At 55.2% G+C, this 20,895-nt stretch overlaps 1 protein-coding gene across 2 annotated transcripts in view; it reads right to left on the reverse strand.

Moving 5' to 3' along the window:
* Positions 1 to 20,895, reverse strand: part of GRK5 (G protein-coupled receptor kinase 5) — a 224,820-nt gene that overhangs the window by 7,841 nt on the left and 196,084 nt on the right. For both annotated transcript variants that reach the window (XM_060286044.1, XM_060286043.1), the window contains 8 exons: positions 14,967 to 15,030; positions 13,928 to 14,068; positions 12,181 to 12,371; positions 9,449 to 9,486; positions 7,653 to 7,742; positions 5,850 to 6,058; positions 1,087 to 1,224; positions 133 to 270 (listed from right to left, as the gene is read on the reverse strand). In XM_060286044.1, the coding sequence (XP_060142027.1) occupies positions 133 to 270; positions 1,087 to 1,224; positions 5,850 to 6,058; positions 7,653 to 7,742; positions 9,449 to 9,486; positions 12,181 to 12,371; positions 13,928 to 14,068; positions 14,967 to 15,030 (1,009 nt within the window). The remainder of the gene's footprint in view (positions 1 to 132; positions 271 to 1,086; positions 1,225 to 5,849; positions 6,059 to 7,652; positions 7,743 to 9,448; positions 9,487 to 12,180; positions 12,372 to 13,927; positions 14,069 to 14,966; positions 15,031 to 20,895) is intronic.

A 20,895-nucleotide genomic window follows, 5' to 3' on the forward strand; every position in this document is an offset into this window, starting at 1 on the left:
CGCCCAGCCAGCTCCTGACCCAGCACCACACCACGCCCCAGTCTGCCCACAGGGACGCCCACCCAGCTGTCCCTCTTCTGCCCTCGTTGCACCCTCCCCTCAGGGTGAAGCTGAGGGCCCCGCCGTGCTCACCTCGCTTTGCCAAGGGATGGGTACGGAGCCCGTGGAGAACTTGGAGTAGAAGTCGTCGTCTGTGTGGTCCAGGTTGACGCCCTTCACGGTGGAGAACTGCTCGATGTCCAGCACGTCCTTGCAGTACACGGCCCGGGGCTGGGAGGGCAGGGCGCTGGTCACCAGGAGCCCTGCCTGTGGCTCTGGTGGGCCCCAGCCAGGCCCGGAGGGTTTTGATGGAGAGCAGCGGGGGTCTCCCAGGGCCACCCCCGCTCCGGGAACCCGGGCTGCCCTTCGCTCAGAGGGGCCAAGGGGCCCCCAGCTGGGGTGAGGAGAGCTCAGGGCCCCTTCCTGCCATCACTGCCCCGCACAGTATGCAACGGGGCGATGTGCCAGGAGGACCTCCCTGGCCCTTCTCGCATCGGAGGCCCGTCAGGGGTGGTAGGTCAGCACACAGGCTCGGCAGGCACACAGACCTGGGCTGGGGTCCCAGCTGTAGTGCTTAGGTGCTCTGTTAAAGTTACATATCCCCTGGAGGCCTCAGTTTCCTCACCTGCAAAATGGGGCAGTCGAGGCACCAGGCCACGGGGCTGTCGTCAGTGCTGCTCTGGCCCCGGCGCCGTAACCATAGTGATCTCTCTCATCTCATCCACCAAACATGCTCTGGGGCAGCCGTGCGGGGACTCACAGAGACAAACCCGCGCCCTGCCCTCTGGGGATTCTAGGTCAGTGGGGGAGGCCTCCCAGGGGCTCTGGGAGCCTGGGATTCTGGAGATGAGGACTTCATAGAGGTGATGATGCCAGGGTGGGTACAGAGAGACCCCCAGACCGGGCAACACCCTGCTACTGGAAGACGGGGGCCACCCCTTGCCCACAGGTCTCAGCCTCTGACCCGGGGCCCAGCACAGGTGTTTAGTGAAGTCGAAGGTCATAAATCAATGCACAGGCTCAGTCTAGGCTGGGGAGGCTACTTACATCTGGAATGAAGGGAGGGTCCAACATCCCGGCTTCTAAGCGCTTGAAATTCATGTTCCTGAAGAAGGGGTGTCTCTTGACCTCTGCTGCCCCTTCCTCCTGGCAGCCCAGCCTCTGCTTTGCATCTTTGGTGAGCAGCTGTGACAGGAGAGCCCCATGAGGACTTGCCCGGGGGACTTTTCCTCCTGCCCAGAGGCCCGAGGGGCAGAGGGGCTTCGGAGAGCTTGTGGTCACCTCCCTTTCACACGAGTGTCCCTGAGCCCTCCCGAACGTCCCTCCTCTCTCCTCCGCAGTGCCTGCGCTACCCCAGGTACCCAGCGGACACTGCCTGCTCAGGCCTCGATTCAGGGTGGCCTCCTGAACCACAGTGTGCTTTGTGGTCCCATGTTCCCAGCAGGCTCAGATGCCCGGAACCCCCAGGAGAGCAGGAATCCTGTCTGCTTCTCCAACCCAGCATGCACTAATGTTTGTTGAATTGGTGTTAACTCTTCTGCTCCAGGTAAGCTACAAAGGGCAAGGGCTGGTCAGTGGGTTCTTTCATTCATTTACTCCGTTCATAAGTACATTGTAGACTTGTACCCAGTAGGTCCCGAGAGAGGATGCTAAGGCTCTGGCCTCAGGAAATTCATGTTCAGAGGACCCATCAAGGCAATGCAGATATGACACCATGGTGACAGAGGAACAAGAACTGGCTGCCAGCTGAGGCATCGGGAGGTGTCCTGGGGAAGGGGCGTCTGCGACAGGCTTTCAAAGGTGGGAGCAGATATCGGAGGGACCTGTGGCATCATGAGCAGGGCGGCAGGGACACTCAGGGCGTGTTTGGGGAACACCTGTCTTTGAGTCTGAGAGAAGGATGAGGGAGGTGGGTCGGGGGAAGGGGACTGGTTGGGGAGAGTGATGGACGGTCCTGAAGGGCAGGTCCAGAGGTAGGATTTTAATACAGGTGTAGTGGGGAGACAAGGATGGTTGGGGTAGAGGACTGTCCTCATCACAACCAAAAGGCAGGATGGTTAATAGGAGAGGAAGGGGCTGCAGGAGCAGAGACAGCTGGACGGGAGGAAGGTGTGAATGAAAGAGAGGAAGGGGGGAAGGGGAGGGGCAGGCCCCGGCTGAAGATGGGGCAGGGCCGCCACGTGACCGCAGGGCATCAGTCCCTCCCCACAGTCCCAGTGTCCCCACCCCACTGAGCACTGCACCATAGACGCAGCTGGAATCTACTGTCTGCTTTGAGACTAAAATCAAAGTGGGTGGTCTGCACCTTGGAGGGAGTCCAGCCCTTTCCTTTACCAATACCCTGGCGACCTCTGCATGTGCTCATTTAATCCACATTTATGGCTGCCCTGAGAGCCAGAGGGCAGGGGGGCCTCCTGGGGCCCAGAGTCTGGAGGGGAGGCTTGCTGGGACTGCCCACCCCCCCAAAAACTAAGGAATGAAAGGTGGCAGTGGGGCAAGCACCAGGTCACAGCCTTGAAGGGACTAAGCGATGAGATAGCCACTCACAATGTCACCCTTTGGTCCACCGACCACCCAAGAGTGTTTTGCCCAGTGGGCTGGTGGCTCGGAGCCTCAGCTGCTCTTCTCCTGGGGCTTTGCTCTGCTCTGAGTAATCCCAAGAGGCTGCAGACCCCAAAGCCTGCAGGGGCTGGCCAGACAGATGGCACAAGTGAGAGCAATAAGGTGAGGGGTGGGCTGGGCTGGGTGGGCCGTGCCAGGATGCCCGTCAGCTCCTGCCAGGCAGGGATGCTGGCCAGTGTCCAGGGCTTCTGCTTTTTTTGAGAAGCCAGAAAATCCAGGTTTTTACGTGAATTTGCCCCATTTAAAAATCTTGGCAAGTAACCCACTATTCACCTCTCTCTAAGACACTGTGCAGACTGAAATAAACACCCATCTACATGCTGCCTGTCTGCAACCTGGGCATCAGGTAGAGAGTTTACACATGTAATATCAGTATAAACCAGAAGTGAGGGGGAGAGATAGTGTGAGCTGAGGTGGATGGGGCAGGCAGAGAGGGCTTCCTGGAGGAGGAAGACTAGCAATGGGCTGGAAGGACCGGAGAGACTGAGAGGGCTACAGGGCCAGTGGGGAAGAACCAGTGCTGGGACTCAGCAGGGGCCTCAGAAAGGTGGGGGCTGAGGTCTGGGCCTAGGTACGACTGGACCCAGGGGACAAGGCAATGAGATACATGCATTTCTGGACACCAGGGGCAGTGAAGAGGGTCTTGTGGCTGCCAAGATGGAATGAGGGACAGAACCTGGGGGCCAGGGACCAGCTTCCTTGCTGTTTGTAGAGAGACTTTCCTCGGCAGGTGGGGCTGGAGCTGCCCCGGGCCTCCATGGTCTCCTTACGGTCAGGCCCTGCTGTGTCCTGAGCTGGTGTCCCTTGGTGGTGGCAGCCTGGCTGCCAGACCAGATGGGCTGTGGTTAAGGGCTCAGAAGAAGCCCAAGACCAGAATTCCAAGACCCCAGGGTAAGGGGGCAGAGGAAGGCCAGAGAGCTCCAAAGGTTCTTCTAGCTGAGAGAGACAGGAGACCTTGGTTTGACACGTACACCTACGGACCCAGGTCTGCCTGGAGCCGCAGGCTCAGATGCCACCTTTCCTTCAGTGGCCACCAGGGGACAGCAGAGGAACAGCAGTGCCCCCGGTCCTGGGGCCCCAAAGCCGGGCGCCAAAGCCGATGACTGTGGGCAGGGAGGGGGCGCTCTGTGCCTCTCTGTCCTCTCAGCACATCCCATGCTGCTGCTGGACGTTTCTCAAGACTTGCTTCTCTGAATTCCCTGACCTAGGACATTTGGTGATGCTGTGACCTCCTTCTTCCCTTGTCCAGTTGGCTCCCTCTGGACAGATACCTGACTGTGACACAACCAAGTATCCTTGGCACCCCCCAGCCCCCGGCTGTCAATCATCCCTAGGACCCCACATTTCCACGTACCTGCCTTTTGCTGCCCTGCTCCTCTTGCCCCCCGACCCCAGCTCTGGCTGCCGTGACTACCTGTTTTCTCGGAGGTCCCCCAGCTACAGGCTGGCCCAGGCCTGTGGTCCGGGCGTGTGTTTGCTTGTGTACACACCACACCTCCCTGTCTCTCACACATGCCAATGGCAGATCTATGGTTCCTCTTCCTTTGGAAGTGGTCAGATGGCAGCTCTAGCCCAAATCCTTCTTCCCATGCCTCTGTGACGTCAGACCGAGGCTGGTAAGAGGAAGCGGTCACCCAGCAGGCGGACGGCTCCGGGAGGGTGGCCTTCTGGGGGTGGGAACTATGCCAGATGGTTTCTGGGCCCCTAGCAGTGCAGCCTCAGGTTTTCTAGAAGTGGAAACTCTGCTACTTTTCATCAGCTCTCCGGGCCTGCCCTTCTCTGCACTCAAGCCTGGTTTACGCCCATGATTCAGATCTGAGGGTCCGCTGGCCTGTCCGCTGCTCCAGGCGCAGCGCGCTGCAGGGAGAGGAAGGGGATCTGTGGATCCCCGGTGCCCAGAGCCAAGCGCTCAGGCCCCTCCTGTCTCCGAGTGGCTGGTATAAGAGGGCAGCTGCCTGCAGTGGAGGTGCTAGCACAGCTGGGCTAGCACCAGAGGGAGGAGGGCCCTGGGGGGCACAGGTGGGCCTTGGGAGCCTACGAGCCAGGCAGGAAAGGAAGCGGGCCCACCTGGGCCGAGAGGAAGGGCCGCGGTCCAGGGGCGGACTCTCTCCAGCTCCACTTTTTTTTTTTTTTTTTGCGGTACACGGGCCTCTCACTGTTGTGGCCTCTCCCGTTGCGGAGCACAGGCTCCGGACGCGCAGGCTCAGCGGCCATGGCTCACGGGCCCAGCCGCTCCGCGGCATGTGGGACCTTCCCGGACCGGGGCATGAACCCGTGTCCCCTGCATCGGCAGGCGGACTCTCAACCACTGCGCCACCAGGGAAGCCCCCACTTTTTTTTTCTTTAAGATTTTTTTTTGATGTGGACCATTTCTGAAGTCTTCATTGAATTTGTTACAACATTGTTTCTGTTTCATGTTTTGGTTTTCTGGCCGCGAGGCATGTGGGATCCTAGCTCCCCGACCAGGGATCGAACCCGCACCCCCTGCACCGGCAGGCAAAGTCTTAACCACTGCACCGCCAGGGAAGTCCCCCAGCTCCACTTTTGATGGCTCCTGTCACTCCTTCCTCTATCTGGCTTCCAGCCCCCGAGTCTGGCCCCGTCCACCCAGCCTATGTAAAGGTCATTCCCCGAGTGCGCCCTGCCTGTGGCCAGGTCAAGTTCACTATCCATGGATGCTGTCACACAGGGCCCCAGCAAGTGTGACCAACATTCCATACAGTGGGTGGAAAACTCGAGTATAAGAAACTATCACCACCCCCCACCTGCAGCCCCTGGCCTCAAGCCAGCACCCAGGGGTCCAGAGCTGGAGAGACAGCAGGAGGCCCAAGGTCAAGGGTAGGGGCTGCCTGGATCCCTCTGTGTCTTGGGGGCGAGCCAGGATCAGCCCCTTTCTCCCCATGCTAGCTTCCCCCACAGAGCTGGACGTGAGGGTGTCTCCCATTGTCACGCAGCCCCCTCCCTTATCACAGAGCCGCCCTGCTCCACCCCAGGCTCCCTCCTGGAAGCCTTCACCGCCCGCCCCAGTCCACAGCCTGCTCCTCCAGCCTGGTGGCTTCATCGCCCACACCCTAGAGTGCCCCGATCCTGTCCCCTTCAGCCCATTTGCTGTTCTCGGCTAAGGGCCGGGAGGGGAGCCAGCACTGGACACCAGACCCGGGGCAGCGTCTGGCTCACCGGGAGCTCACCATTTTGCAGATGCACTTGGCCTCCTCGGAGAACTTGTGCGAATATACCTCCTCGGTCTCCAGGACCCGGCGGTCCACCTCCTCCCTCTTCACCTTCTCCTTGCGGCCGCGGAAGGGCGACTGGCCCTCGATCATCTCATAGATGAGGCAGCCCAGACCCCAGTAGTCGGGGCTCAGGCCGTACCTCTGGTTGTTCAGGACCTCTGGAGCTGGGGGCAGAGCAGGGAAGCGAGGAGAGGTGAGAGACAGCTGGTGGCAGGTCAGAGCCCGGGCAGACGGGGCCAGGACTGCGATGTCAACAGGGCCTCGGGACGTCCTGCAGCCAGGAGTGCTGCTGCTGCTCACAGAAGGCCTGGAGCTTGATGGCTCAGACCTCTTCCCTCTGCCAACCCTGGTCTACCAACTGCTGTAAATACCACCTCTTCCTGGGAGCCTGCCCTGGTTGCTCTTTGCTGTGCTCCCAGGACCCTGACTGTGGCTTCAGAAGCCTGACCACAGTGGATGGAAACAACCTGTTCCCTTGATGTCTCCCCCACTAGACTGTGAGCCACCTTATTCCCTGCTGTGTCCGGTGACAGGTACGACGCCTGACACACAGTAGGTGCTGCACACATATTTGTTACAATGAATGGTGTGTCCACCCAAAGTAAAACGATTTTAAATTTAGCTGGAATTCAAATAGCTTCTCTAACATTTTGATAAAATGAATTATAGATTCACCATAGAAATGCAAAAAAGATAGTTTCAGGTCATCAGGCAGGCCACATTCATCCAGGGAGGCAAACGCATCCACACATGTGCTGGTATGCACACAACACTATGTGCTGTGCAGACACTCTGTGCAAGAGGAGAAGACGCAGATGCACAGGCAGACACACACAAAGGTGCACAGATGGACCTATCTACCCATCACCCATCTATCATGCATCCACCCATTTATCTATCCACCCATCCATCCATCTATCCACCCATTTATTAATCCATCCATCCATCCATCATCCATCTGTCATCTATCTATCTATCTACCTATCATCTGTCCATCCATCCCTCAGCATTCACATGGGTAAACATACCCCCAACATACACACAGATATACACCCCAGAGGTCCTCCAATGTCGTGCAACCTGAAAAGGACCCTCGAGCACCAGAGACCAAGTCTAGAACCCTAAGCATGTGTCACTGGCAACAGCCCGGTAGAGGAAAACAAGGTTCCCACACCCCCAGAGCTTTCAGGAGTCCTCTACCTCCTGGTGTGAGTGGGCTTATGAGTGGGAGGTGTGCAGAAGGAAGCCCAGGGAATATCCCTTATTGGCAGGAGCATTCCAGGGGTCGGTGTAGCTCTGGGGCTCTTCCCCGTAGCTCCCGGGATGATGGTCTCAGAGAAGCCTCAGGGGATGCAGCGCAGGGAGCCCGAGGCTGGTCTCTCCTTAGAATGGTACTTGTGACACAGTAGGTGGGGTGCTCCTCTCCTTTCTGGACCCTTCCTAATGATCTCCCCCCTCTCGAGGTCACCCTGAAAGGCTGTCTGCCAACTCAGCAGACCCCTACTCCACCCACCCCCAGGCAGCGCTGCTTGTCAGCTCTGCCACTGACCTTGGGAGGGGCTTGCCCTCCCAAGAGATGTAGCTGGGGCTAGGGGTGGGAGCTGCAGAGCTTAGTGAAGTCAAGTTGCGCCCTGGTGCCCCAATGCTCCCCGAACCCTGGCTAAGACCTCCCACCTCCCAGCATGACTACTTCTAGTTGCACTAAGAGGCCAGTGGCTCTGAGGGTGGGGCTTGGTGAGAGGCCGTGCCTACACTTACCCATGTAGCCGACAGTGCCCACCCGGCCGCGGATCAGGTCTCCCTCCGGGATCTTCACAGCTAGGCCCAGGTCCGAGATCCTAATGTGGCCTGAGGGAGGACAACAGAGTCAATAAATCCCTGGGATGGTCATGTGGACATCTGGTCTACCCTGGGCAGGGCCCCAGACTTGCCATGGTCCCCTGGCATTTCATCTGTCCTAGAAAGAGTGGTACCAAACCTACCATGGCAGGGTGACTGCAGACCCTTGGGAGAGTCCAGGTGTCAGAGGACAGGGGTAAAGTATTACTTTTTCGGAGAAAAACTTAACGATGAAAAGGATGCCTGGATTTGGTTAGACGATTACAGACCTGCCTCATAAAATGCCCTAATGGGCTTCTTGGAAGGCTGATGTCACAAAGTTTAAAATGCCTTGGCCTGATTCTGGGATTGCTTCATGGGAAAATGTAAGAGTCTCCTGACATTTTGCAACAATTTGCTTAAGGGGAAAAATCATAAAGCAATTTGGGAAGCAACTCCCTGTGCTGCCTTTTTGGTCTTTGGGGGTTGTTTTCTCCCTTTGGAGACACTGACACCCAGGCTTAGCAGAGACTGTGGGGAGGCACTGGAGCTCCTGGACCAGGACCGACCCCCAAAGGCAGAGACAACGTGGTGCTGAGAGCTCGCCTCAGTGCTGTCTCTCCTAGTGGCCCAGCTGGCAGGGTCGTGGCCTCATCTGACCCTGCAGGGAGGAACACTACCCTCCTTCCCAGCCTGGACCTCAGCAACGCCCAATGCCAGAGACCCCGCTAGGCTGCAGCTGAGTGGATTCCCCTGGCTCAGTGGCCCCTGACAAAGGCAGGAACGGTAGGGGGCAGGGGAGAGAGCACACAGATTCCAGCCACTGGGCCACAAATCAGTGGTGGGCACAGTTCTGGAACCAGCAAGACCCCCTGCGGGCACTGGGCGCATCCAAAGAGGGGCGGTGGGCCCTGAGCCCACGACAGTATCACACGACAGTATCACAATCAAACCTCTTCGCTTGGCCACGAACAACCTCCCTCCCTCCCTCCCTCTCTCTCTCCCATCAGCCTGGGGCTGCCTGACGTCTGGGGCGTGCTGGCAGGGAGAACTGGTTTCTGGTCTCAACTCCCCACTGATATTGCTGGGTGAGTGACCCTGGCAGGCTGGCTCCTCTGAGCCTCAATCTTATCATCTGTAAAATGGGCACAGGGGTGTCGGCCCTGCCCCCTCTGTAGAGATGAGAAGATCTAGTTAGACAGAAGATGTGACAACCCCTTCCCAGGCACGAGAGGCTGAAGGGTCATGAGGGGCTGCTGTGGTGGCTCCTGTTATCCGTGCATGCGCGCAAACACACAAGGAAATCACAAGGTGACAGACAAGTAATAACGCCCAACACATTCATAGCTGGCTACAGTTGATAAAGCAACTTCTCCTCAAGCTATCCTGTCAGAACCTCACCACCACCCTCCACCGTCTGAAGCAGGCAGGGCAGGACCCACTGTTTCTGTTTCACAAACAAGGAAGATGAGGCGCAGGGAAGCTGGGTGAGAGTTAAGTACTGGCCCAGAGCCTCTGGAATTCTCGACTCCTCACTCACTGCTCGCTCTCTCCCTCTCCTCCCTCTCGGCTGCTTCTTTGCCGGGTGGGAGCTCTGTCCACGCCCTCTGCCCTCCCGTGGACCCCGGGTCAGTGTCTCTGAGTCTCCACTGGGGGAACCCCTGCTCCCTTTGGGTTGCGACGCTCACCTCAGCTGCAGAGCAGGAGAAGGATCCCCGGGCCGCTGCCTGACTTACCGTAATCGTCTAACAGGATATTTTCAGGTTTCAAATCTCTGAAAGGGAAAGATCACCAGCAAGTGAGTGCGGCTGTTCTGGGAGGCAAGGGCACACCAGCATCTGGGTGGGCCCCTCGGGCCAACCCGGCCTGAGTGTTTCCTTCCCGACTCTGGGCTCAGGAGGTCTGGTCTCTCTCTGGGTCAAGACAACCTTGTGCTAACTTCTCTCCCTCCAGTAATTTAAAACAAATGCTGCTTTTTGCCATAGGTGCCTTCCTGACCCTGGAGAGTGACTGAAAAGGAAGTTAGGCAAAGGCTAGTCCTGGCACCTGTCCACACACTGATGGCCCCAGGGCTAAGAACACTTCTGGCTAGAGTGGTGACAGACTCCTCCAGGCCTGAGAAGACCCTGAGGTCTCAGGATGCCTTGAAGGCAGAGCAGGGTCTGGGAATGAAAGAAGTTATTGAGGACAAAGAACCAGCCGCAGGATTGGGGCAGAGGATTGTAAGGGAGAGAACGGTAACCTCCAGGACAAACACCCCCTTTGGGAGGGGGCCCCCAGGAGCCTGGCACATCTCCCAACTCCAGCTGAGCCACAGCCTGGGAGAGAGCACCGCCAGAAGGCACGGCTGTAGACACAGCCACCTCCTCCTGTCCCTAACATCTCTCTTCTCTTTGATGAAATGATCGTGCTCATGTGAAAGGGAACCTCTCCACTCCCACTGTGGGGGGGGGGGGGAGGCAGCAGAAGTGTCTGTTTTTATTTTAATTAATTAATTAATTTTTGGCCACGTTGGGTCTTCATTGTGCTGCGCGCAGGCTTTCTCTAGTTGCGGCGAGTGGGGGCTACTCTTCGTTGCAGTGCGCGGGCCACTCATTGCAGTGGCTTCTCTTGTTGCGGAGCACGGGCTCTAGAGCGCAGGCTCAGTAGCTGTGGTGCACGGGCTTAGTTGCTACGCGGCATGTGGGATCTTCCCGGACCAGGGCTCGAACCCGTGTCCCCTGCATTGCCAGGTGGATTCTTAACCACTGCGCCACCAGGGAAGCCCTGGTTTTATTAATAAAAGGTTTTCTCCACGAGTTAAAGAATAACAGGATAGTGTGTGCAACTCAGTTCAGCCATCGGGCAGACGATACATGGCATCTAGATCGAGGATTCGGTTCTCAACCAGCTGGCTTTGTTCATCAAACGGAGGGCAGCTCTCCTCGTGGGGAGCAGTTCCTGTGCCCAAATCCAGTGGTGCAGCGTCACAAAGTGATAACTGGTGTTTGCATGTAGTTATTTATTACGACATACTTTTGTTGCTGTTGTTAACCTGCATGCTTTTGGTGTGTTAACCATTCCAAATAGGGGCAGGAGTCATCACTGCAATTAATCAGCCCCCACCGACCACCGGGTTGGAAAGACAGCTGGCTAGTGGGCACAAACCCACACCCCCAGAGAGGCTCTGGCAAGTGGTCGGGGCCGGGGAGGCACCATGGTTCCCTTCCTCCATAGAAGAAGGGCTAGAATTTGGAGGGATGCCTTTTTTCTTTTTTTAAGAGAAAAGCAATCAAGTGGAGGATTCTTTTTTCAACCCTCAGGGAACATTTTCTGACTCCCTTCCCACTTGAATGAAAACAAAACAAAAGCATAAATTGGGAGATGGTGTGGGGGGAAGGGCACGTCATCAAGACCATTCCTCTTGCTTTCAAAACCTTCTCGGGCTCCCAAGATAATCTCCGACAAGAGCCCCATGGCAAAGGTCTTCAAACTGGGGTGTGTGTCCCCAGCGGCTGGGGGGCGGGGGTCCCCCACGTGCTGGTGGCTTCAGTTGACAGAAGGAGAGCAGGTTCCTCCCCACTCCTAAATGTGACTATGGCTCTGGAGCCAGTCACCATAGATCCCAATTAGAGGTGGAATCTAGTAATAATAATTATAAGGTCAACTCAACAGAATATATTATCTTAACACTTAGAGCCTTATGGTCAAAGGAAATTTTAAAAAAATCTTACATACATCCACATATTTCAGAGTGGAATGCTAATCGATAACTTTTATGCAAAAAAATATTACATTATAATAACTATTCTGTCGGGGTGGAGGGGAGTAGAGAAGAAAATGATAGAAAACTCCTCACCATTAAGGAGTTTTCATGCACTTTTTTAGCTGCACGATGGTGGAAATCAATTTGCTACAGCAATCAGATTCCACTGGATACTTTTAGAAATGTGATGTCACTTTAGCTCCATTTCAAAATATCAACATTAGCCACTCTTTTAACATATGATGGACAATTTCAGATGTCTACTTAAAATGTATGAGGGCACACAGATTTTCAAAATTCTGTGAGGAGGCCTGTGAGGAGAGTCTGAGGGCCACCGTGCACAGAACCTGGACACCTGGTCCTAAAAAGCTGGATGGTGTGGGAGGGAACGGGGTCCATTCTGATGCCTGCTGCGGTGGTGATCCTACTGAAGTCTTCCTGGGGTTTGTTCCGGATCAGGCCACCAGGCCCCACTGAGCTTCGCAGGCACTGGTTGGGAAGGGAACAGTGGCCCAACCTCATCAACTCTTGAGGGAACACTTGGCCTCCCTCCCTTACTCGGTTCCTGGGCAGGAGCCTGTCTGACTCAAGGGCAATGCCCAGGCCTCGACTCCCAGGGTGGGGTCGAGCATCCAGTCCAGGGCATGGAAGGGTCAGCCTCACCTGCTCAGACTCATATGGGGGGACCGGGGTTGCGGGGCACTGGGAGGGGAGCCCACTCACCTGTAGACGATGTTCTCACGGTGGAGGTCTTCCAGGCCGCACAGGATCTCTGCCGCATAGAACAGGGCACGCTCCTCCTCGAAGCCCGGGTTCCCCATGTTGTAGATGTGGAACTTCAGGTCCCCCCCGTTCATGATGGTCAGTACCAAGCACAGCGCATCCTTGGTCTCGTAGGCGTAGGCCAGGTTGACCTGGGAGCACAAGACAGCCCTGCGGTGGGGTTCCGGGGACCCTCTGACCACGTCCACTCCTCCTCCCGGGCCTTGAAGCTGGGCGGGAGGGCTAGGGTGCAGGAGCTGCAGCAGCTTCACGCCACCCCCTGCGCCCTGACAGCCTCCTGGTGCCCCTGCTGCTGCCCCTCCATCAGATTCAGTGGTTCTAGGTGAGGGGGCAAAGCCGGAAGGGGCAGGCCAGCACCTTTCAGGGGTCCCAACAGGACGGTGTCTGCATTTTTACGTCACAAAAGCATGTGTGTGCATCAGGTGGTTAAAACTTCTGCCCCCTTTGGGTATCACCTCGTAAAGCCCAGCCCACTCTGGGGGATGACGGTAGCACCACGTGGATGGCGTGGCCCGCCCTCACGCAGAGCTGGTGGGAGTGAAACTGGGGGCCGTGCACACACCCTCTGACACAGCAATTCCTCCGCTAGGAGTCCATCCCACGGACACCCTCACAGAAATAGGCCAAAGGGATGCTGAAGGATGGACACGGTAGCCTTATTCGTTGCGGTGGCTTCAAAACCAGGAACAACTTCTATCGTGGGAACGGGCTGCACAGGTCGTGGCCTAGCTCTTCCCTGTGCATCTGGGGAACGGTGCACAGCTTTAAAAAAGAGGTGCAGCTGTTGGTCTGTTGTAGGAAAAGCTCTACAATTTAAGGGGGAAAACACTGCAGCCTAAGATTTGTAGTAAGATCGCGTTGGCTAAAAGTAATAAAATCTGTACATGAATCAAACACGTCTGGAATGGTTACTTAGAGAGGGAGGCTTTTATGTTTACTTTGCGCCCATCTGTGCTGTTTGACTTTTTACCGGAGCATATATTATTTTTTATAATAACAAGTGGCAGTGACACTGAGAGCTGGCCAAATACCCAAGTCCTCCTCCACATTTCCCAGCCTCCCCTGCGGTTGGCTGGTCCCTGGCCATGACCGGTTCTGGCTGAGGACTGTGGGTGGAAGTGAGGGGTGTCACTGCAGCCGAGGCAGTGCAGAGCCCCCAGCACTCACTCTCCACACTCCCGGGAAGGGTGTGGCTGGAAGATGAAGGAAGGTGGTCTGATCTGATGGGATTTGGGGTGAGAAAAAGGACAGCCTTTGCCATTTTCAGCTACTTCAAGTTGGGGTTGATTTGTTACCGCAGCAGAGCCTAGCCTGGATGCAGTAACACACGAATATAAACCAGACGGGCCTCTCTAGGATCCTGACACTTCGGTCTCCTGTGATGAAACCAGCCTACAGGGGTCTGTGGAAACAAAGCTCCTTGGCCGGGCCCCGCGTGGGCCTCTTTCGTCCACGGAGGCGCTCAGAGAAGCCTGGTCTCACGCCCAGAGGGAAGCCAGGCTAGCTTGGTGACCACTGTCAGCCCCAACTGACCCCCAGGTGCCTCGTGATGGAGGGAGTGTCGGGCTCCTTTCTGCAGCCCCCCCCCACTGCATCCCATGCCCTGGGGGATGGGGACTTGTCACACTTAAGGGACAGAAGTCCCAGTCACCAGGAGGGGGCCTGTCCCTGGGGCCCTGACACTCACCACAAACCGACTGTTGACCTTCTCCAGGATCTGCTTCTCATTCAGCGCCATGGACTCCCCTTTCCGCTTTTTGATCCTCTTCTTCTCCAGGCGCTTGCAGGCATACATTTTACCCGTGGCCCGAACCTGGCAGGCACAGACCTGAGGGGCAAGAAGGAAGCCAAGGGCACACGGCACGTGAAACAGGGCCAGTGTGAAGCTCCCTCAAGGCCAGGATGCTGTGTCTCTGGGGCTTGGAGGATGCCTGGCCGTGGACCCACTGCTCCCAGGGCCCTGCCCTTGAGATCTGGCTTTGGCGGCACCTTAGGCAAATCCTAGCCCTTGGAGGTGCAGAATCAGCCACTTACACCAATGCTTAGATGGCTGGCTGAGGCCTAAAGAACTGTTCCTCTCTCAGGGGCAACTAGATCTGCTCTGTCCCAAGCTTCCAGCCAGATGTAGCCATTGATAACTGGGGACTTGCAAGCACCAGCTGCTGGTAGGAGAGGCTTGTTTCGGGGGGGGAGTGATGGGAGACCCCTGCGAACCCTGACTGTATAATTCAGAGGAATGGAAACCAGGACATTTGGGTCTGGTCTTAGTTCTGCCCCTATTCAGCTGTGTGACCTTGCCTGGGTCACCTAACCATTGTGAACTTCAGCTTTCCTCATCTCTAAAGTGGGAATAACAAGGCTTGGGAAGGTCAGATTAAGTACAACAGCGCATACTAACAGCATGGTGTGGCCAGGATGCTTAAGCCCCTCACGTCCTCCCTTCTCCCTCCAAACACAATCAAGAGGGCCCGTTTCTCCTCTCCAGACGTGACTCCTGCCTGAGGCTGGCTCCAGCTCAGCTGCCCTGCCACAGACACCCTCCTTCCTCACCTCAGACACAGCAGACCTTCTCAAGGCCCCGGCCTCACCCTTCTTCTCCATCGGGGGCGCGTGACCAAGCCATTCGCTCGGAAGCCATGCTTAGAACACTTCAGGCCAAGCCCGAAGGGACAGAAATGGTGACAAGAGTCCAGAAACTTTTCACGAATACGTGGATATTCACTTACCTCCCCAAAGCCCCCTTTTCCTAGTACTCGGTACTGCCTGAAAGTGTTTTTGGTTACCGGTTGCCTGGAAAAAAAGCAAAAATCCAACATGGGACTTGTAGTATTAAGATGCAGAATCCAGAAGAAACAGACAAGGGCAGCATTGAAAAGAGCCAGCGCCAGGCACAAACGGCCAGACCAGGCCCCGGGGACCCCCTGGAACCATCACTGCAGACGGGACCCTCGAGGACTTGCTCTGGGGCTGGGGCCGGGTGTTCAAATCCCAGGCTGCCGCCCTCAGGACGGCACTGGGAGGGAAGAGCTGAGCGGAGGCTGTTTCACCACACTTTCCCTGTGGTTCCCCTCTCTCTCCCAAATGCAAATCATGCGGCTAAACTCAGGAGGAAGCTGTGTCCTCAGTGCAGGGAGAGGGGAGGGGGCCAGGAGCCACAGAGGCTTGGTGTCCCACGGAGGCCACAAAGGAAACCGCAGCCCTCCCTCCCACACCTGCAGGCAGGACGGCAGGAGGGCAGGACGGCTGCACCTCCCGTCCTGGGGCGCCCGAGCTATTCCTTCCTGCAGACTTGCCCCGGGAAGACCCGGCCTCCTGTGGGCAGAGACTGCTGGTCCCCAGGTCCAGTCTGGTTACTCTCTCACGGCAGTTCCCAGGCTTCCCGCCACCGAGGGCGCTGTGCTATATGTAACCCCCCTGAGCCCCAGAACACGAGAAGATCCTGTCTGCCAAAAGCCGTATTTATGACTAATCTTTTTGTGTCTCCCGACTCCCCATTTTAATTAGCCAAAGCCATTCTTTAAAAAATATTTATTTATTTTTGGCTGCGTTGGGTCTTCACTGCTGCGCACGGGCTTTCTCTAGTTGCGGCGAGCAGGGGGCTACTCTTCGTTGTGGTGCGCGGGCTTCTCTCGTTGCAGAGCATGGGCTCTAGGCGCGTGGGCTTCAGTAGTTGTGGCACGCAGGCTTAGTAGTTGTGGCACGCGGGCTCAGTAGTTGTGGCTCGCGGGCTCTAGATTGCAGGCTCAGTAGTTATGGCGTATGGGCTTAGTTGTCCCGCGGCATGTGGGATCTTTCCCGACCAGGGCTCGAACCCGTGTCCCCTGCATTGGCAGGCAGATTCTCAACCACTGCGCCACCAGGGAAGTCCCACCAAAGCCATTTATAATGTCTAATGAGACAAACCTCTGATCGGGAGCCAAGGATGGGACTTGTGGGGTAAATAAGTAAATGGCCATTTAGTTGCAGCAAAGGACTCCACCTTGCAGACAGTGTGTGCTTTTTCATCGCTGGCCTGTTTGGCTAAGGAAAATCAGGTTTTCCCCCTCTTCTTTTCGGCTTTAGTGAGGTATAATTGACAAAGAGTGTACAACTTGATGTTTTGATATATGTATACATTGTGAAATCATTACCCAATCAAGCTAATTAACATTCTGTCACCTCACAAAATTAACATTCCCCCCTCCCTCCCTTTTTTCCGTACTTTCTTCCTTCCTTCCTTCCTTCCAAGAACACTTAAGATCTACCCACTTAGCAAATTTTAAGTAAATAATACAGTACCGTTAACTACTGTCCCCATGTTGTAAAGGAGATCCCCAGAACTTATTCATCTTGCATAACTGAAACCTTGTGCCCTGGACCAACATCTCCCATTTCTCCAAGCCCTCCCCACCCCTGACAGCCACCACTCTGCTCTCTACTTCTATGGGTCTGAATATCTTAGATCCCACATGTAAGTGAGGTCATGCAGTACTCGTTTTTTGTGTCTGGCTTATTTCACTTTAGCACAACGACCTCCAGGTCCATCCACGTTGTCATTAAATGGCAGGACTTCCTTCTTTTTTAGGCTGAGTAATGGCCCATTTATAAACGTTAAATATTTTACTCCTACATTCATTGCAGAATTATTCACAATAGCCAAGACATGGAAACAACCTAAATGTTCATCAGTTGATTCATGGATAAGAACAAGCAGCTTTTACGACGTTAAAATTGGTTCTTGGCTCTCTAGGACTTTTTTTTTTTTTTTTTTTTTGCGGTACGCGGGCCTTTCACTGTTGTGGCCTCTCCTGTTGCGGAGCACAGGTTCCAGACACGCAGGGTCAGCGGCCATGGCTCACGGGCCTAGCCGCTCTGTGGCATGTGGGATCTTCCCGGACCGGGGCACGAACCCGTGTCCCCTGCATCGGCAGAAGGACTCTCACCCACTGCTCCACCGGGGAAGCCCCTCTAGGACTATTTTTGAGCATGCCCCAACCCCACCCCAAGAGTCTTAACCAGGGCGGGGATTGGTGTGAGACTGAATTGGGCCAAAGAACTGGTTTTGCTCGAGAAAGAGCAGTGAGCCTCTGGTCGCCCAGCAGCTGTTGAATGAATCTTCCGTGGAAACTCTTCTCGCTGCTGGGTCCTGAAGAGGATTTGGGATTCACCAGAAATCACAGCTTCGGCACCACTCTGTTCTCTTAGGACAGCCCTGAAACCTCCGGAGCACTCCCTGGCACGCCTGTCTCGAATTCATGTGCTTCGACTCACTCTCTCTTCTCTGGTGTTTCTTTAGGAAGCGGGGCCCAGGCTGCCCCTGGGCAGAACTCCCCCTTGCTCTGCACCTTACACATGAGTAGCCGGCCTAGAGCAAACCTGCCATGCGCCTGCATCTGCCATGTGGCCCTGGGAAGCGTTTCTTCCAGCTGCCCTCGAAACCACATGAAGGCGTCCAGGCCTAACAGTTTACGATACGCGGAGAACAAACAGTCGGTCGACATTACCGCAGAGCTCCTCTGCTGGGGGAAATGAGTGTAATACAATTTCCGAGGAATTTCTTGGTTAACCTTGGGAGGGAAAAAAAATCCCTTTAATATTTCAACAGTACAGCACCAACAGGCCATGATCTTTTTAGCAAGAAAAAAAAGGGAGGGGGGGGAAGGCGGGGTGCTGTCAGTCATTTAGGGCATTTCTAGGCCAGGGTCCTGCCCTGCTGGCTTCAACAGCTTAACGCCCTCAAAAGGGCATAACTTCTTTGAAGTCAGCACGCAGATTTTAAAAGTCCATTTCTCCATCTCATGTGTTTGGTACTGACAAGTAAAGTGAAAGCCAGTGGCCACAGCTAAAGGCTTCCATTGGAACAGGAGTGCTGGGTGGGCTAAGAGTGAAGGACTTGAGTGAGGGACCTGGGCTTCAGGCTTCACCCTTGCCAGGCCATTGCTGTGTGACCCAGGGCCAACCCATCAACCTCTCTGAGCTTTGCATCTTCAGTAAAAGGGTATATGCATCTGAAGGCTTTTTGTAAGCTGCTGAGTGTCAGATGTCATTATTAGAACTCTTGGGATAAAGGACACAGCCCCTTCTGGGGGTCTCTATGGTAACAATCCCCATTGCTTGAAGCAGCTTATACATAGACTCATGTAATCCTCACACCAGCCTCAGGAGGTGAGACTATTACTGTCCTCATTCTGCAGATGAGAACGCTTAGGCTTTGAGAGGTGAAATGAGATTCCCAAGGTCACGGCTGGTAAGTAGCTGGGTTGGAAGTGGAGTCCAGGAAGCCTGCTGCAGAGCCCACTTTCGGTGTCCTGACTCTGCCACCCCAGGAAGGTGGGGTTGTGTTACACAGCCCAGGGCTCCAGAGTGGCAGGTGGGGCAAGATGAATACCTCCCCACCAGACTGTCCTCCGCAAGCAGCTGCTCCCTCCAATATCAGAAGGGGGAGGAGACGGCAATGGTGATGCCAATGTGCTCAGTGACGACTCATCCCAACAATTACATTCAGCAGTTTACTTCCCAAGGCCCAGAGGCTGGCTTTGTTGATGTGTGCGGTGCTATCTCACCTCACCCTCACCCCATGCCTATAAGGCAGGCAGTGTTATTATCCCCACATTACAGGTGAGGAAACCAAGATGTGGAGAGCATCCCTCCCCCAGCCCCTAGGGAGGAGGCAGAGCTGGGACTCAGACCCAGGCTGTGGGCCCCTGGTGGCCCACGCTTGGCTTTTCCATCTCCTGGAGGCATGACGTGCACGGGCAAGGCGGCCAGTGGCAGGCAGTGCACCAACAGAGAAGACCGTCCACTGCTCTCTCTGTCACCCCCATGGGTCAGGGTGGAGAGAGACGTCCCCCAGAGGCTACAGGGCAGGGTGTTTCCTCAGGGCTTCCTGAAGTGCGCAGGGAGTGCTGTGAATTCGGCTTTTCGGGGGTTCATGTCCCACAGGTATGTGTCCTAAGCGTCTGCAGGGGACTTGGCCAGCACAGATGCCGATATACATGCAGGAGCAGAAGGGCTCCTTGCTTTCTGACCACAGCCCAGATACGCAGATGGCAGTGAGTGCCAGGCCCCTGGGGCACAGGAACCTTGGGCAGTGGGAGGGGAAACTCCCACCCTCACCTACCAGCTAACCCAGCATGGATTTAATGTAAGCATTGCCCTCTCCTGCAAATCCTGGGACGCTGTGGTGGGCAGAGCACCGCCCTGGGGGTCCTGGGCCAGGGTCCCCTCCTTGGCTGCACTAATCCCTGCCGGGTGACCCAGCAAGCCACATCCTCCCTGCCTCTCCTTCCTTGTCAGTCACACGGAGGTCACCTCTGCCCGGCCAAGTCATCACCGTGTGTGTGAGAGCACTTTGCAGAGAATAAGGCGGCAAATGGAACACATGAAAAGATGCTCGGTCTCACCCGTGATTAGAGGTGAAGAGATAAACAAGAAGGAAACCCGGCTCTCACGCACGAAGAGGAGTGTTGCTGAATCTGAGGACAAGCGAGCGCCCAGGCACCGGCAGGACTGGGAATCGGGCAGCAGTTTGGGAGGGCAATCTAGCAGTCCCTCACAGCGGAATACCTTGCCCCTGGAATTCCTCTGCTAGGAATTTCTTTCTTTCTTTTTTTTTTTTTTTTTCTTTTGTGGCCACGCTGAGTGGCTTGAGGGATCTTAGTTCCCCGACCAGGGCTTGAACCCAGACCCCAGCAGTGAAAGCACCGAGTTCTAACCACTGGACCGCCAGGGAATTCCCATCTGCTAGGAATTTCTATGGATGTATTTGCAAAAATAAAGATGTATGTACAAAGTTATTCACTACTTCGGGAAGGCTGCACACAAAATTGAGGGAAACCTCCATGTCCATCAATAGGGGGCTGGGTTACATGAGGGATGTGCAAATCTTTCTAAGAACATGGCAGCTCCCATCATCAGATGAATGGATACAGAAGATGTGGCACATATATACAATGGAATATTACTCAGCCATAAAAAGAAATGAAATTGAGCTATTTGTAATGAGGTGGATAGGCCTAGAGTCTGTCATACAGAGTGAAGTAAGTCAGAAAGAGAAAGACAAATACCGTATGCTAACACATATATATGGAATTTAAGAAAAAAAAATGTCATGAAGAACCTAGGGGTAAGACAGGAATAAAGACACAGACCTACTGGAGAACGGACTTGAGGATATGGGGAGGGGGAAGGGTGAGCTGTGACAAAGCAGGAGAGAGGCACGGACATATATACACTACCAAACGTAAGGTAGATAGCTAGTGGGAAGCAGCCGCGTAGCACAGGGAGATCAGCTCCGTGCTTTGTGACCGCCTAGAGGGGTGGGATAGGGAGGGTGGGAGGGAGGGAGACGCAAGAGGGAAGAGATATGGGAACATATGTATATGTGTAACTGATTCACTTTGTTATAAAGCAGAAGCTAACACACCGTTGTAGAGCAATTATACCCCAATAAAGATGTTAAAAAAGAAAAAAAAAAGAATATGGCAGCTCTTTATTTGCTGTCAGAGAAAGAATTCCCGAAGACGGTGACCCCAAAAAGTAAGAACAGGAGGCTGAGTGTATGCGTGTGTCTGCACGAGCGTGTGTGTGTGTGATGTTAATAAGCATACAGCATTTCTAGAATACACAAGAACTTAATTAACAGGCAGAGAACGCTGAATTTTATCTGAACCATGG

The sequence above is a fragment of the Globicephala melas genome, chromosome 16 (assembly GCF_963455315.2).
Source record: "Globicephala melas chromosome 16, mGloMel1.2, whole genome shotgun sequence".
Classification (NCBI taxonomy): Eukaryota; Metazoa; Chordata; class Mammalia; order Artiodactyla; family Delphinidae; genus Globicephala; species Globicephala melas.